The sequence below is a fragment of the Hippoglossus hippoglossus genome, chromosome 24 (assembly GCF_009819705.1).
Source record: "Hippoglossus hippoglossus isolate fHipHip1 chromosome 24, fHipHip1.pri, whole genome shotgun sequence".
NCBI classification, from domain to species: Eukaryota; Metazoa; Chordata; class Actinopteri; order Pleuronectiformes; family Pleuronectidae; genus Hippoglossus; species Hippoglossus hippoglossus.
This window is the reverse complement of record NC_047174.1, coordinates 16,609,109-16,626,135: the sequence shown is the minus strand read 5'-3', so window position 1 is coordinate 16,626,135 and position 17,027 is coordinate 16,609,109. Positions and strand designations below refer to the sequence as shown.

The 17,027-nt window shown below is 45.6% G+C and overlaps 2 protein-coding genes across 10 annotated transcripts in view; one reads left to right on the top strand and one right to left on the bottom strand.

Annotated features, from left to right (window-relative positions):
• Positions 1-3,822, top strand: part of cdc42bpab (CDC42 binding protein kinase alpha (DMPK-like) b) — a 77,152-nt gene extending 73,330 nt beyond the window's left edge. For all 9 annotated transcript variants that reach the window (XM_034579880.1, XM_034579875.1, XM_034579874.1 and 6 more), the window contains one exon: positions 532-3,822. In XM_034579880.1, the coding sequence (XP_034435771.1) occupies positions 532-663 (132 nt within the window). In that variant the 3' untranslated portion in view covers positions 664-3,822. The remainder of the gene's footprint in view (positions 1-531) is intronic.
• Positions 3,823-3,876: 54 nt separating this feature from the next.
• fzd3a (frizzled class receptor 3a) overlaps positions 3,877-17,027 on the bottom strand; it is a 21,821-nt gene continuing 8,670 nt past the window's right edge. Inside the window, exons 3-9 of the mRNA XM_034579882.1 lie at positions 12,618-12,814; positions 11,218-11,680; positions 10,833-11,132; positions 10,039-10,290; positions 6,617-6,765; positions 5,762-6,019; positions 3,877-5,677 (exon numbers count right to left, since the gene is read on the bottom strand). Coding sequence (XP_034435773.1) covers positions 5,419-5,677; positions 5,762-6,019; positions 6,617-6,765; positions 10,039-10,290; positions 10,833-11,132; positions 11,218-11,680; positions 12,618-12,814 — 1,878 coding nt within the window. The 3' untranslated portion in view covers positions 3,877-5,418. The remainder of the gene's footprint in view (positions 5,678-5,761; positions 6,020-6,616; positions 6,766-10,038; positions 10,291-10,832; positions 11,133-11,217; positions 11,681-12,617; positions 12,815-17,027) is intronic.

Below are 17,027 nucleotides of genomic sequence, written 5' to 3'. Positions count from 1 at the left end.
GAACAACTCAATGTTGCTGACCCTGTTGTCTTTTCTAACAGCTGTTGTGCAGTTGAATTCTGCATTTTGCAACAACACAACTCATTACATGTGTAGGACATGAGCTGTTATTCCAACAATTCCTATTTACACTGGCAGCTGCATGTCCACCGTACATGAGAAGTACGTTTTCTGATACGGAGCCAAAACGTTGTTGTGCAGAAAGAGATTGTTTTAATTTGAAAACCGTTTTTTCAAACTAAAACGAAGTGGTATGGATGTAGCCTGGGAGCTGCTGGTTTGTTGTCAGGGGTCTTAAAGGGGGGGGGGGGGGGGGGGGGTCACATCATAATTACTCATTGTATTACAGACAGAGGCACAGTCTCTAGTTTGGTGAATCTGAATCACTTTAGTCTCTGTAAAGATTTTAGATGAACTCAATGAAAGTCTGCATCATCTAACTAGTGTTTTATTTTGCCCCTCCCTGTGTTTCCTCCCTCTTCCTTTCATGTCTATCTCCCTCTCCTCTCTTCTTTCTGTCCCCTCCTCCAGGACTCGGACTCCCCCCGTCACTCCACGGCCTCCAACAGCTCCACCTTCAGCAGCCCCCCCAGCCCGGCCTCCCCACACAAGACCAAGTCCCTGTCCCTGGAGAGCACAGACCGGATGGGCTGGGACACATGAGCCCCCTGCAGCCTGTCGCCCGCCCAATTCCCCCCCCCCACCATCCAACCGACCGGCCCACAGCACAGGACTCCAGACCCTCCTCTTCTTCTTCCTTCTCTACTTCCTCCACCGCAGCCTCTCACCCCCTCTCAGAACTCCCCCCCTCACTGCCCAGAGAACTGCAGCTCCCACCCCCCCCCCTCCTCATGAACATTTGTCCCACTTTACAACCTCTGTTTGTCTCTCTTCCCCCCCCCGACGCCGAGCAGAAACACTGAGACTGACGGAGGATTCATCTGCAAACAGTGGTAGTGTACATGTGGGTGCTGATGTTTGAAGGTGTGCGTGTGTGTGTGTGTGCGTGTGCGTGTGTTTGAGAGAAGCTGTATTGCGTTTGCCTGCGTGTGCATGTGTTTATTCAGAAAGGGCACATGATATAGGAAAGAAAAACCTCTGCTCACAGCCCCTGTTCACATTCAGACTCCAACACGTCACGATGCAACGAAAACAAAACCACCAGAGGAGGATTACTGTCGAGAGAAAATGATTTGTACTTGTACATAGGACCCTTTGGGTTTTAAGGGGACGATATTTTAATTTATTTATCAATCTTAGACAAGGAAAGGGAGGTTTGCTTCTTTCTGGCCTGAAGCAGACGGGTGGAGTTTAACCCCCCCCTCACTTCCCTCAGTCGCTTTCTCTTTGGGTGCTGCAAAAATCTAAAAGGTTAAAAAAAAAGAGCGAGAAAGAGAAAGTAAGGATAGCAATGATTTTTTTTTTTTTTCTTTATTTTGCTCATGAATACTAAGTGCAGTGACTTTATAATATTTTTTATTTTGACCATCAGTAAAAAGCTACAAGCAGCATTAATAACGGCGGCTCGCGTGACGCCATCGCGCCTCCCACTGTGCTCCTCTTCCTCCGCATCGGTCCAGCGGGAGTGGCGTCATCCAGCAGCCCCTGGACGTGTCCTCGCCATCGTAGCGTAGATGTTCCACTTTGCTGTAAAACCAAACTGACCAACTCACAGGCTCCATCACAATAATGTACATAGGTTTCAAAGTAGAGAGTAATATATGATAATGTAGAAAACTACACGGGAAAGGAAAAAAAATCCCCTTTTGACTTTTCTTTGTTTTCTTTTTTGAGTGATTTGAGGTTGTATTCACACACAAAAGCCATTTTAAACAACTTTCCAGTTTTCTTTTTTTAACTTTTGATTTTAGATTTGTTTTTTTTTGTTTTTTATCGTATGTATGACACGCGTTGTGTGTGTGTGTGTGTGTTTTTTTCCCCCCCACTCGTTTTGCATTTGAGTGAAGAAAAAAGCGATGTATGGATCGACACTACTACCCGTACTGTAGAGTGAACACGAGCATTTCTCACACATGTTATCCACGCACTGAGGTGGTGTTTTCACGCAGCAGAGGCCTTGTCCTGCTCCTCCTCTGGCTGTCGGAGGGGAAGCGGCTCTGATCAGTTAATCGACAGTGTGTAACGAGTGTGTGTTTCTAAAATTCACTGTGGTACCCAGAAGGAGACGGTCAGTGCTTCTGTTTCGAGATCAGCTCCATTTTACCAAAAAAAAGGACAAAAAGAAGGGTGGTGACAGGAGTTTTCTCAGCTTCTTCTGAAGAATGTTTTCATGATCTAAAAGCTACATGTTGATTTCAAAATTTAAACAAATGCTAAAATAAGAATGTAGACACTACGTCTGCACTTGGATCTCTGTGAGTCCAGATACAATAACCTTAGTGCTACCTGTTGTTGTGTAGAATGAACAGGGCTGCACCTCTGAACCTCCCTCCAGGCAGGTTCTCCTCTGGCAGAATGAAAAAGGCCTTTTGAAAGAGCGTTTTGATCGGAGTGGCGGCTCCCGGCTGCAGAGCGGAGGAGCGTTCACGGCCAAAAAACCTGTTACCTCTGCTCAATCCCCTTCACTTCACAGACACTGAAAAAAAAGCATCTCACTGGAGGAAAACGCTCGCAGGGCCCAATGTGAAAACTGTCCACCAACTGCGATGTGGTTTTAATGTGGTATTATGTGTAAAAGAAGAAGGCGCTCACTGTGTTGTGACAGTGCCGAGGCCCCTTTTGTCTCAGATGCTCTCTTCAGGAGCCGCTGAATGCTTTTACAGTGAAGCGTCCTGGGTCGGAATCCTCCGGTTTTATTACGCTTGTCTCGTTTGTCAGAAAGGGAAACAAAAACTTTAAGTACTTCGGTGCACATTCCTGCCGATCCTGCCCGGTTGAAACACGACAAAGTAGTTCCAAACGACCCATTCCAAGTGTTTTATTAAGCGAGGGACGTGTGGAGCGCCCGAGTGCGACTAAGCTGGTTTTCATTCCGAACAAACCACCTCCTCGGAGACTTTTTTTTTTTAAGCTAGTGACTCTCCTCAGTTCCTGCTGGAGTTTGTGTGTAGAATGTATTCGCTGGGCGAGAGGAAACGGTTTTATTATCGGCCAATATTGTACAGAGAAGCTGATCCCAGATTTCCCAGTGTAGAGAGAGGGGGAAGAGAAACTCAGGAAATGTCAGAACCAATGAATTATTTTCATTTAGATGAGAGAATGAGCGTGTTAGAGGATCGACGGATGGATGAAGGCGTGAGTGAGGGAATCTGGCTGTAATGTACAGTAGATATGACCCAGGTGGAGACAGCAGGAAGAGAGAGAGAGTTGAAAAGTTTCAGGGGTGAAGGGCGACGGGCGGTTTGATGGCGGACGTGCCACAGTCGTAACGTTTAAGAGGAAGAAAGATCTTCAAAATAAAATAAAAAATCAAACGCCTTTGCATTTCAGTGAGGTCTTATCCACAGTACCTTCTATATTATTTTGCTCTTTCATATCATATTACACTTTGTTTTTTTTTCTAGGATTGCTTTGTAATAATTTGTACAGTTTTGCATGTTATAGATGTAATCATTTTTGTTTTTCGGTTTGTTGTTTTACTTGGACTTGCTCCTTTTTGAACAGTTTGGGCGTTTTACTGAGGATAACCCACTACAGGTGATGTAGATTCTTTTTTGCACAAAAAAAATATTTAAGGTGTAAGGTCAAAACAAAAAATAATGTATGGAACTGGCTGCCACACTTATGTGGACAACTCATTATATTAACCTGACTCCGATGTATTTCAATAAAGCGGAGGGCTGTTACAAATACAACAGGAAATGTGTTTCTGTGTCGTCATTTCTTCTGATTTGAAAAAAACAAACATCCTTTTTGTCCTTTCTTTAAAAAAACAACTTTATTTCAAATGAACAACAAAATTCAGTTTATACATCTATGCACAGGTTTTGCCACTAGAGGAAATGTTGCTCTAACATTTACAGTAGCTCTACAGTAAGGACACAAGTAGCAGGAGAGACTATTCAGTGTTTGACTAATTTAAGGGCGTTCTATCTGTTTCAAAGTGTAAACGTGTGTTCAGACAGAAACTGAAGCGAAATGGACACGGGACCTTCCTGTGGTCAGTTCTATCAATTCAACGTTGTTTCCATTTTGCTTTTCTTCTCTGTACGTTTATGACAAAGGATCCGGACACGTGTCGAGTCCAAACGATTTCCACTTGTAAAGATCGCTGCGTCTTTCTGTCTGAACACATGGTCATGATAAGGCAGGAGTTTGGATTCAGCTCTTGTCCCTGTATTTCAGCCCTTTGACACAAACTGGCGAACAACAGACTTTTCCCCTCATCATCACATACAAAGCTGCACAGGTGCAGGGACGTACCTCAATATTAGAAACAGTTTTAAATGAGACAAGGCTTTTTAAAAAAGGTCAGCAGACACATACAGTGTTTGTAGAGAGCAGATGCCATCAGGACGTCGCCATGGAGACCAAAAGATCCACTGTAACCTGGACTGACGTCATTCTGACCTTCAGTGTTGGGATTAGCTCGCGGGTCAAGTAAAGCTGACATAAGGACGTTTTAAGGCAAAAATCCACACTCACTTGTTGGTTCTGTAAAGTTGTGTTACCTTTTGAATTGAGTGCTTTCATAAATAAAAGTTGCAGCAGGTTAATTTAACAGAACTTAAGACAAATGAAGCTGAAAAATAATTGTGAAACATCAGAAGCTGAAGTAAAAAATAAAAATCTTTAAAAAAAGGTAAGTTTAAAAAAAAAAGAATACCCTGCTTCTCTGTTTGCTTCTAAGTGTTTTCTGAAGGTGACTGGACTTGGAAGTCCACAAGGGAAACGTCTCAAAGAACCTCAACCAAGTCCAGTGTCCTTCGTAAAGCACTTAGAAATAAGATGAAGTGGATGAGTGAGCGCCTCAGACCCAGAGCACCGACTGGAGGAGGAGGTTTGTAATGTCCTACGTTCAGAGTCCTTTATACACAGTAGTATTGAAATAGTAAGAGCCAGTCCATTGCAGTCTGTCAGCGTTGGTCCCAGTTTCAGCTCAGTTGGTCCCACAGTGAAGCGTCGTCGTCACCATCAGGAGTCTGGACTTTGAGCTTCAGTGTTTGGGGATCAGCTCGTGGATCAGGTAAAGGTGAGAGAACGTTTTAAGGCATTGATCCACACTCAGTCCCCTGAATTTGGACGGATGGAGCCGTCGCCGAGCTAACGCCAACAGTCAGGTGCTGCAGCTCTGAGCACAAGAGTGGATCCCACAGTGAAACTACATCAGTGTTCTGTCCCGCTCACACTGGATCCTCACACATTCTTCATCCTTCTAGAAAAAGACAGAAATTCAGTTTTTCCTCCTCCTCAGTTCAAAGCTTCCAGTCACGTGTTCTTCACAGATAGAATCACAGTTCAGGCTGTGGCGCCGTCCTCCTCCAGGACTTTGTGGATCCCGTTTCCAGGGTTACAGAGAACAGCCTGAGTGGCGCTGCTCAGGTCCCTGACGCTGCTGTGCCGCGACTGGCTCTCCAGGAGCTGCGTGGAGCCGTGTCGCGATAGGCCGTCCAGACGATTGGTGCTGCAGTGCCTGGGCTGCGATTGGTCGTTGAGGCGAGGCATGCTACCGTAGGGCAGTCGGTCATCTATGGCCCGGAAACTGGAGGCTGTGTATCTGAGATCAGAACAGAGACGAGCGTCAGAGGTGAAATGTTCTGTAGAGCGCATTAGAAAGTGTGAAGTGGAAATGTGAACCCACCTGTCGTCTCTGTTGCGGTGCAGGCTGCCGTGGTAACTGCTCACTTTGGAGCGGGCGCTGCGGAGCGAGCCGGCCCGGCTGGTGCTGGCGCTGGGCGGCTCGTCCAGCATGGCCAGGTGGGTGGAGGAGGCGTGGGTGGAGGTCCCCTGGGTGGACGTGCCCCTCGACTTCCTCACGATGGGCATGTTGGGGTCCCTGAGCAGCAGCTGGGCGAAGTCGGGCTCCTGCAGCACCTGGCGGCTCTCGTTGACCATCGCACTGCAACACGGGATGGAGGAGGGCGTGGAGGAGGAGGAGAGGGGCAGTGTGGGCAGGGAGAGGCGCAGGAGGGTGGGGAGGGAGAGGGGGAAGGTGGTGGAGTGGTGGGTGAAGTAGTGGAGGATGGAGGAATGTGTGGAGCAGGCGGTGGGAGAGGGGGTTAATGCTCTGAATTTGGAGGGGCGGGGAGTGAGCGCAGAGAGGGGCCTGTGTTCACCGACAAGCCACACGTCTACACACACACACGTCTACACACACTAGAGACACACTTCACTCAGACTGAAGCTGAGTGACTGACAACAATCACAGACACACACTGAGTTCCAAAACTCCAGGATGATGTTTGAGTCGCAGCAGTAATGTTGATCTCAAGCTCCAATGTCGACTCAGTATTTAGCAACATTTCTAGTTTTACTGCACAGGAGATTTGAAAGATGATTTAAAGGTAGTTTGTCACTAAAATATTTAGTATATTATTATTATAAAATATTATTTTATAATATTAAATATAATATTAAATATTTATCATATTTTAAAAACAATTCTTATTGTGTACACTACAGCTTGTGTGTGTGCGTGTGTATATAAAGTACATACTCTTTGCGTCTCTTGCCGTGGAAGAAGCTGGCCCACTCGAAGCAGGTCTTCTTGCTGCCCACCCAGAACACAGAGGGGATTCCTACAATCAGCATCATCAGGTACTTGATGAGGAACAGGACCAGGTCAGGACGACTGTTGCTCTCCACCTACACACACACACAGAAGATGTGGTTATTGGTTGAGAGGTATAGGTTGGTGTTGAGCACAGAAACAGAGAATATTGCATCAGTTTCTGTAGGTTTGGATGTGGGAGGAAGAGCTGGAGGTTGAGACAGAATAAGAGAAGTTATGCAGCTAATACACCCACATATGGCCTGAAGGCAGGTGTGTGTGTACGAGTGTGTGTGTACGAGTGTGTGTGTGGAATAGTTGTTGCAGACACTGACTTCCTATTGCAAATCTCATATTTTAATCTTTAAAAACCATACTATCTGCAGCTTTATCATCCAGAAAATTATCCAGTTATTTTCATTAATATGTGAACAAGCCAAACCTGACACAGAAACACAAGAGACACCATGTATGTAAACATCATATGAAAACTTCACTCCTGCTCACAGTGGTTTCAGTCATTCCCAGTCTTCTCCACATCATCACTGACAACAGATCGGGTTGAGGCGTAAACACAACAGCAGCCGACACACGTCATTCATTCAACATAGTGTATGTCGTGACTTAGCACAAATAAAACTGAACTAAATTTCATATCTGACTCGTAGGCTTTCTTTTTTTTATGGTTTTTCTGCTTACAAAATATCTTACCGTTCATTGTAGACAGCCTAACCAAAACCTTATCCCTGACTTTAACTAAGACTGAATCATGCCTAATCCTAATCCTAACCCTAACACCCTAACCACACTTCACATTTTACCCCTAATCCCAACCAATGCAACTAAATGCCTATCCCTAATCTTACCCTACCCCAATTTAAACCTAATTCCAAACCTAAAATCAGCCCTTTGAGTTCTCAGCTCAAAATGGTCTTCACAAAGATATCTGTACATGAACGCACGCACGCACACACGCACACACACACAGACACAGAGAAAAGCCTACACGAGTTATGAATATTGTTTTAAACCCATAACCACAAATCTAAAAAGATTTTTTTGTCAATAAAAATAAGGTCATGTATTTCCAGGCAAAGTTTTAGACATTGCAGATTTACATCACTGCTGCTTTCTGCCATAGCAACAATATTTCAACTGCGAACCACATCTCCCTCCTTCTCTCTCTCTCTCTCTTTGTCACACACGCGCACACACACACACACACGCCTTCAGACATGCACTCGCACACACGTGTAGTCATGACGGCCTCATTATGAGGGGGCCAGGCAGAGAGCCCCAAGGCTCAGCCATCCACAGATACACCCATTACAGCGGAGAGATAAGAGAGTGAACGACATCCTCATTATGTCAACGAGCGGCTTAAAGCTTCTGTGTCAAACACACAAACACACACACACAAAAACACACAAACTGTGACATGTACTTAATATAACTATGCCGAAAATGATCTGTTAGACAAAAAACACAGTCTTTGGGTTTCTTGCTTATTTTATCTCATGGTGCGTGCGTGCGTGCGTGCGTGCGTGCGTGCGTGCTTGTTGAGGATGGGTCGAGCATCACTCAGGATGTGTGCAGCAGAGGGAGGTTTGAGCCTCAGGGAAGGCTTTTAAGTTAAATATAGTACGGCACTTTAAGTCTGAGCCATCTATTGGGGCATGTTATGGACTTTGTGTATGTTTGTGTGCGAACACAAACGTGTGTTCTTTCATGTACGTGTGGAGTTGGGGGTTGGCTGCAATGTTGAGTCTTTGTGGTGTTCCAGCTAGGAGCATCTCCACAGTACAGTGTGGTGTGTAAGAGCTGTGCAGAACGTGCAGTGTGTGTGTTCAGATCTGCTGCAACTATGATGTGGAGCAGCTCGACCCTGACGACCCCCGTCCTCTCCCTGCAGGAACACACACTGGATTACTGCGCTGCTCTCTTACACAATGCAGTGTTTATGGGACAGATTAAGAGCAGGACTCTGCAGCAAAATGCATCTGATCTTAGTCCTGCTCAGTGCTGCAGCATCTCTCTCCACAGCTGCACCTCTGTGTCACTATTATCATCAGTTCAACTGTCTAGTAGCTACAAAGACATGAAGCCACATCACCAATTTTACAATGGCTGAAGTCCAGATTAAGTGAGGCAGCACCTAAACTGAGGATACTGGGGGCGGCTGTGGCTCAGGGGGTAGAGCGGGTTATCCACTCAATCCCAGTCTCCACCATTCTCTGTGCAGTAGTGTACTTGGGCAAGATACTGAACCCCAAATTACCAGCAGTGTGTGTGACTGATGTGTGATAGAGGAAGTGCTGCAAACAGAGGCACTGTATGAATGTGTGTGTGAATGGATAAACTGTACAGTCAAGAGCTTTGAGTGGTCATCAAGACAGACCGTTTACTTCTGCCACAGAATACTGAGTTCCTGATGAAGTACACACCACTGCACACCTTCAACACTGTTATACTCTCTGCTCTAACAGAATCCACTGTGCACATGCAGCGGTACGAGCGGATGTGCAGAGGCAGCTGCTCACGCGGGAGCTTGTACCTGGCTGAGAGGAGCAGAGGAGAGCAGAGAGGGAGAGCTGTCTGAATTATTCACAGCTCTGTCAAATGAGCTGCAGTGTGTTTCTGATGCTGGAGGCTAACGCAGCTCTGTGAAGACGAGTCAGCGTGTGAGCATCTTGGTCTATGTTGGACGGCGCCTGTGTATTTGGGACACGCTACCTCCCCGAGTAGCTGCTCCTCAACATCTCTGTGTGCAAACACATCTGGCGGTGAGCAGCGCTCTCCAGCTGTTACCTCCTGCTCCGTCTTCTAGCCTCTTTGTCCCAGTGGTGAATTTAATGTGCGAGAACATCTGTGCAGACGGTGACGACAGTATCTCAGCTACTATTAGCACCTGTGATCGTGTTTGGTTTTCTGAGGTTGTGAGTAAGTGCTCATCTGTATTTTCTGGATCTTTGTGTATTATGCATACATACAGCACCACCGAAATATATTGTTGCAATAATAACAAGCAGACTAATTTCATGTTTAAATGTGTAACTCATGTGTGATGTGAACATGTATGTGTTGCAAAAATGTGTCATCATATCCTTACACTGTGCATTTGTTTTAATGAAGAGTGTAAGAAATGATGACACCAGCAGATGAAAGCAAATATTCATGAAGACAAGCTCGGCTATTATTATCCTGCAACAAAGAAACCATCTGTTTATTTTTAGCTTAAAAGTAAAAATATTTTCAGTCTGTGCCCAAAGCAGATTTCAGGTAGGACCAGTACTGGCTGCATAGAGTCAATTATTCATGTAAAAATACATTTCACTGCTCCTTTAATAAACTAGAGTTGAGTGTATCACCTGGTAGGGGCAGGGGATGTGGTAGTCTCTGCAGCGCTCCTGCACCCAGGTCGTCTCCCACACGGCTCTGTAGCTGCTCTCATACAGGTAGCAGGCCAGAACGGTCAGCAGAGGGACCAGGTAGAGCACGGAGAACACGCCGATACGTATCATGAACTTCACCAGTTTCTCCTGGTTCTCCTTCTCCAGCGGGATCTCCATTCGGACTCGGTTCAGCGCTGCTATGCCTGCCAGAAGCAACGCCACACCGACCTGAGGTGACACGAGAGAGGGACGTGGTTAAACTACAGAAATCACCTGCGGTATTCTCTCCATATTAAAAAGACAGGTCTTGATGAAGTCCTGATGTATAAGTTCAGTCAGATAACTCACTGAACACAGTTACAGTTTGGGGTCTCGGCTCTGATTTCATCACTCGCTCAGATAGTATTACATTGGTATGATGTTGAGGGATGGGCAAATATCTTGAACCCCGCTGTCGGAGCCAACAGGTGGATGTGGGGTGGAGGAGGGGCTGAAGCGACAGGCAGCGATACTGACGCAGGGCAGCACAGGCACTGACAAGCAAAGGGCGAAATGGTAAATCCTTGCAGCTTAAATCAACTGCCACATTGGGGGGGTGTGTATGATAGAGGGCGGTGGAGAGGGAAGCACGTCTGAAGATTAGAGCAGTGCGGCTCCAGTCGACTGCTTGAACGAGCTCACAGGCTTCGCTCCAGTTCTGAGTCATCTGCGCTTAAAATATTTATGTACATGTTTAAATATGTAGACGTTTCTGCAGTGTAACTCCTCACCACTACGTCCAGTCCCAGTGGGGCCAATATGAACCAACGCAGTGCCGTCAAGTTGTAGAGTCCCACGAAGCAAACGCCACTGACGCTGTCCCCCTCGATCTTGTTCATGGCGAGCAGCGTGACAGTGAGGACGCCAGGGATGCCCCACGCACCGGCGTGGAAGAGGAGAGCCTTCTTCTCGATAGCCTCACTGCCCCACTTGGGGACAGCAGCCAGGAACCAGGTGATGGTCAGGATGACCCACCAGACGCTGCCGGCCATGGTGAAGAAATACAGCACCATGAAGAGCAGAGTGCAGGCCTGCGACACAGGGGAAAACAACAGTATCAGTATGTAGGCAGCAGGAGAGCAGAAAATGATACAAAGTCAAGGGCTGATTTCTGACCTTGTTGTGGGAGCCTTGAGTCACCGTCGAAGCCCTAAACCTCCCAGGACTCGCAGCGTTACAGGAAACTCTGTCCTCCAACAGAAACCCCAGGAAGAACACCAGGGACACCATCATGTAGCACACGGCGTAAAATATGATCGGGCGCTCTGGGTAGCGGAATCGTGACACGTCGATGAGAAAAGTCAAGAAGGTGAAGAGCGTGGCAGACAGACAGACGATGGACACCACCCCGATGAAGTAGCGGGCGAACGCCAGCTCCTCCTTTGTGAAGTACATGTTGGGACAGGGCGGCGAGCAGTCCCGCACCCCCATGAAAGAGTAGCCCAGTTCAGGGTCGATCTTGAGTTCCCGGGGACACCAGAAGCCGTAGTCCCTCTGGACGGAGATGGGGGACTCGGTTGTGTCTGAGCTGGACAGGAGGTCAACAGGACGGGGGTAGGGCTCGTCACAGTCTGGGAACCTGGGAGCAGAAGACACATGATGACCTCAGGGGGTTATTTCAGCTGTTCAGCATTGAGCATGTAACTGCTGTCAGCCAAACCTGAACCATCAATGTGGAACCATCTTTACCCACCAAGACACCATGAATACATCTGTTTAAAGAATATTTTACTATATTAAAAAAAAAAAACTTAATTCCTGGTTTTGGTTTTTGTCTATGTATCATTATTTGTCAGTTGACAACCTTCTTGATTAGTCATTTATGGGTTAGTATATGCATGTGTGGGTTTTTGTCTGTGTTATATGTTATTCAGTTGTCTGGCGTTGGCATTTTGTAAAATCTTTTTTCTTACTAATATTTTTTAGATTAAAAAAATAAAAAGATTATTTACAGCTAGAATAGCACTAAGTCAAGCACATTCCTCCGCCAAGGCCAAACAATTCCCTTAAATTTATCATAGGTTTCTTAGATATCAATCCCTTAAATGTGAATTATTCTTTTTTTTTTTCAGGTTTCATTTGTGACAACCTGAGCACAGTGTTGTTTTTGCTTTTGTGCTGCCACTGATGTTTCTTATGTGATAATGTGCAGACGACTTAATCAATTATCTGACTGTTAAACTGGTTTTATTCTCTGGGACAGAGGAAGTTCAGCAGCCAGTTCTCTTCAAACCAGCTCCACATTAGTAATCAAATACAACACACAACACACATCACTTCTCAATTTCATTTTAACGATATCATAACAACCTGGTTTTAGGTTTTACGTCTACAAACAGATTTGTATTTAGAGGCCATGCAGTATTTATTAGTGGAACTCATTCATTCATTTTACATGCTTGCTGCTGTGTTATTACTCCTCTTACAAAAGGACCATCTGCTCAAACTACTTATGCAGCAGGGTTGTTAGTGCCAAAATAAATCCAGGGGAAAAGAATTATTACTGTTGTGACAACCTGTTGCAGTCCATCTCCTCCGGCCAGCTGACGCCAAACATGTCCATTAGTTTGTAGCAGTCGCTCTTGGCCTGCAGACAGAGGCGGCGACAGGGCAGCGTCTTTCGGCCATACTCTGTACACACCGGAGCGTAGAGCGCGCAGAGAAACATCCGGAGCTCTGGAGAGCACTGCAGGTTCACCATGGGATGGAAGGGCTGTGGTTAGAGACAGAGAGAAAGACACCGACTTTTAGTTTATGACTACATCAAACACCAGGGCTAAATAATGCTTTTCTTTTATGTGGACGTTCTGGAAGATAAGGCCACACTCCCAAACCAAGCTCCCGAGTTTGTTTCTCCAACTTCACACAATGTGAGTCACAGAAAGGCACAAAGAGATCAGTGGAGCATGTCCTCTGACAGTTTCTGGAGATGAGACCATAAAAACAACTCTGGCCCCTTTCCCAATAATCCCCTCCACCCCAATCATTTCAGATCCCCCATCCTCCATCTCCTCTCCATTCCTTCCCTCCAACCTCCACAGAGGAGGAACACTGCAAGCTGGGCAACCCCCACCAATACACACACACACACAGGGCTTCTTCTGGTGCTGACAGGGTCTTTGTGTGAGAGGGAGGACCACGCTGTGACTGACTGACACACTGTAGTAATGTGCATGCACTCACACATAAGCCACAGTACCGACGGAAGTATATTATTTACATGCTAACACACCCATGTAGCAGCACAACAATGATCTCTCACATATAAACCGAGCCAAGAGGCGGCGTGAGTGCAGGGAGCATCTATGGGGAATGTTGTTAATATGCAAATATCTAGAGGAGTGTGTGTGTGCGTGCGTGCGTGCGTGCGAATGGTAAGTACATATACAAATCCATATATCCAGGAGGACATGATTACAAGTCTCTGCGTGCATGAATTTGCATTTACCTCTGGTGTGTGTTTGTTAGTGTGTCTGTGTGTATTACAGCAAGGCCTCCTGCCACACCCAAGTCAGTCAGACAAACGCTACCCGCCCTCCCCCAGAATTTAAAGACAGAGGCCTGTATGACAGACAGGGATGAGGTGGGGGAAGGGAAGGGAGGGGAGGGGTGAGGAGAGGACAGGCAGGGGGCAATTTGTCTCTGTATTTGTTAGAGGGGTGGATATTTAAGGACAAGGCACTGTGGTTTAAAGCATGTTAAACACTTAGTTCAGTGGAAATGCAGAGACAGTCGTTCAAACTGTAAACGGATGTTTGTTGAACTAATTGAGTGATGGTCAAATAGGACAACGCTTAGCTCTGTGTATTTTTTAAAGACACTTTAAGAGAGATAGTGTTGAGCTCATGAGGCCATTCTGCAACACTGAAGAGCTGCTTCACCGGCAGAGCAGCTGGGCCATCCACATGACTACGTTTTCATTTGAAAACACTGCTACAGGTTCGCCTGGTGTCCACACTCCTCTACTTCTCCTCTACAATGGAGACGAGCATATGACTATGAAAAATACAACATATCTGAGTCACATACCAGGAAATCTTAAAATCTGATTTTTCAGGGGGATAAAGTCGTTTTTTATTGATAGGACAGAGTCGACAAGCCGATGAAACACACTTCATTTTTTAAATCCTACATTTAATACACAGTCTTAGAAATGAAACATCTCTAAAGCCTCTTTTCATGCGCTGAATATTTTCCAGCTCAGAACGCAGCGGTGATTATTCTGTGTGTTGATTGATCTTCTCGGTTGTCTGCTACCTTAACCTCATTCAAATTTGCACAGATTATTGCAATGTGTGTGCACCATATGTCCACAACATCGATACACGTCCTCCTCCTGACAGCATGTTTGCCTGCCACCCACATGTGAGGTCTTCATGTATAAAGGATTATAATGGGCATTAGGCCTGGTCCTCAAAGCACAAAGCTGCCACATCCACGCAGCTTTTGTCGTCGCCTCATTCACATCACCTTCCTGATGAGAGGACATTCAGCTGCTGTGGAAGGAAAGACGGTGATCCTGAGACACACAGGACGCACCCAGACTGGGAAGACACTTCCACTGTGAGGGATCAGGGACGGGTGGGTGATGACAAGGAATTACGATCATAACGAGAGTCTTAGCTCAGCGGCGTATTCATATCCTCGCTAAAACGCAGGTTACTTAGGTGACTTACACGCCTGTCATAACTGAGATGAATCAACTATTCGATCGTGTAATTCACGAACAAATGGAGTCATCACGTCTCACTGGGCACCACTGTATGATGACACAGTGACACAGGGAGCCGTAGCTTGAGCTGGAATTATCTATGAAGCATAAAAACCACTTCCATGAGAATGATTTATAAACCTTGAAATGGGTCAATCAGTGCTGATCACTGATTCATGCCTGTCAACAGTACAGGCAGCCTGCTCTGCAACAGACTGTTAACTCCAAGACTCACATTCAAGTTTTATTATCGCTGGTGGTCAGATTATTTCCAAAAGTCCAAGATGAAAAATTTGTTTTGATGTTCAATATTTGTCACAAAAATATTTTCCTCTGTAGCTGATATAACTGACTTCAGAGTTTTACTAGGCTGCAACTGATACATTTTATATTAATTAATTAGCGAGAATTGTTTTCTTCATTTGTTAATATTTGGTCCATAAAGTGTGGTTCTGTCCCAGCCCTTTGCTGCATGTCTTCCCCACTCTCTGTCCCGTTTTCACACACTTAATTCTGTGCTATCCAATAAAGGCTAAATGCCCAGAAAAAATCTTTATTAATAATAATAATAAAATGGCGAGATGACCCAACCGGCAAATATTCACTTTTGAGAAGATGGAAACACAGTTTTGACACCTTAAAAATTACTTTATTCAATTATTGCTGGTAACATAAGAAGAGAGCTACTACGGCGTCAAAGACCCAAAACACACAAACACCCACAGTTAACTGCACTTCATCAAAACAGACAGAGGAGTCGTGGTTGGTATCATAAAGATGAACACAACCATCACAAAGACAAAATCTACAATAATGACTTGTTTTTTGAATAAAATCCTTGTAGACTATTAAATTTCAGCTACAGGCAGAACGAGGTCAAAGAAACAGAGAGACAGGAAACTGGAGTATGTTGTTTCAGTCTCTGGAGAAGTAACATACAAAAGCACTAAATCCTGAAGTTCACTCCACCCTGACAATGAAGAAGATGTTAACTGTACTCATCATCCTCCCCGTCACTCCCTTTGCTTCTTGCTCTAAGTGCAAATTCCTGTGACATGTATGAGTTCATCAGTAGTGCCCCGTCAGCATGGGTTGAACCACTCGAACATGATCTAATGGAGCTAAAGCGAACTTGCATCTTTGCTCTTCCACTCTGTTTTGAAGGCCGCAGGCCACTGGGATGCTCCGTAGAACACAATGTACTCCACTGTGGTGGACTGAGAACTGAGATGGCATGGGAAACGCTTGAATAAATATATAGGTTACAAGAAGTGATTCTCTACCAGGGGAAAAACGCTCCGCTTCTCTTCTTATTCATCCCAACTCCTATTCATCGTGCTTCCCATTTTTCTATTTTTATACTCCTCCATCACCCGTCCTACCCCTCCTCCTACCCCTCCTCCATCTCCTCAGTATCACCATTCAGCCATTTTATGACAGTCAACCCATCATGCGAGCCAGTGTGGGTAGGACTGAACTGCTGGTGGATGGGACATATGGCCGGTTGCCGCTTCACCCCCACAGACAGCAGCCCAAACAATTCCAACCAACACCAACAACTTGAGGCCCCGCGGAGGCTCCTCACTCTCCACAGCGACTCCGTGTTAATGGCCTCACTAGAAACAGCTGGTGAACCACTGGTCTGATGAATGGCCAGGGGTTTATCAGGGCGCTGTAGACCCCAGAGCCAGCCGTGTAAGGAGAATCAAGCGTGTAATACACCACTCTGTCGAATGGTGCGGGCCTGGAGGGCGGTATGCTAATGTAATTTCAGCTTCAATCCCACTGCTACAGTCATTACGTATTCATGGGAGTTTGTTAAGGGATTTTTAGATCTCGGAAAATGTGGAATAATATGCCACTCTGGAAGTAGCAGCCGCACACACAGTCAGACATGGCGGTTAGAGAAGCAGTGGATTCTGGGACTGCAAACAAAGGCCATCGAAGATTTCACACAGGGGGTAAATTTGACCATATGTGCAGATTTGTTTTACACAGTTTTTAAAAATAAACTGACAAACATTTAAACACAAATGTTCTTTAAAATGGGTAATAAACAGATTTTCCAACATGTTTTTTATGAATAGCAATAAAACATTACATTGCCAATACATTGTGCAAGTATGGTAAATGGTCTGTAGTTATATAAAGCTTTTTTAGTCTCAGCAACCACTAAAGCTGTGAATCGAACCACCGACTATCCTCCAATAAGTGG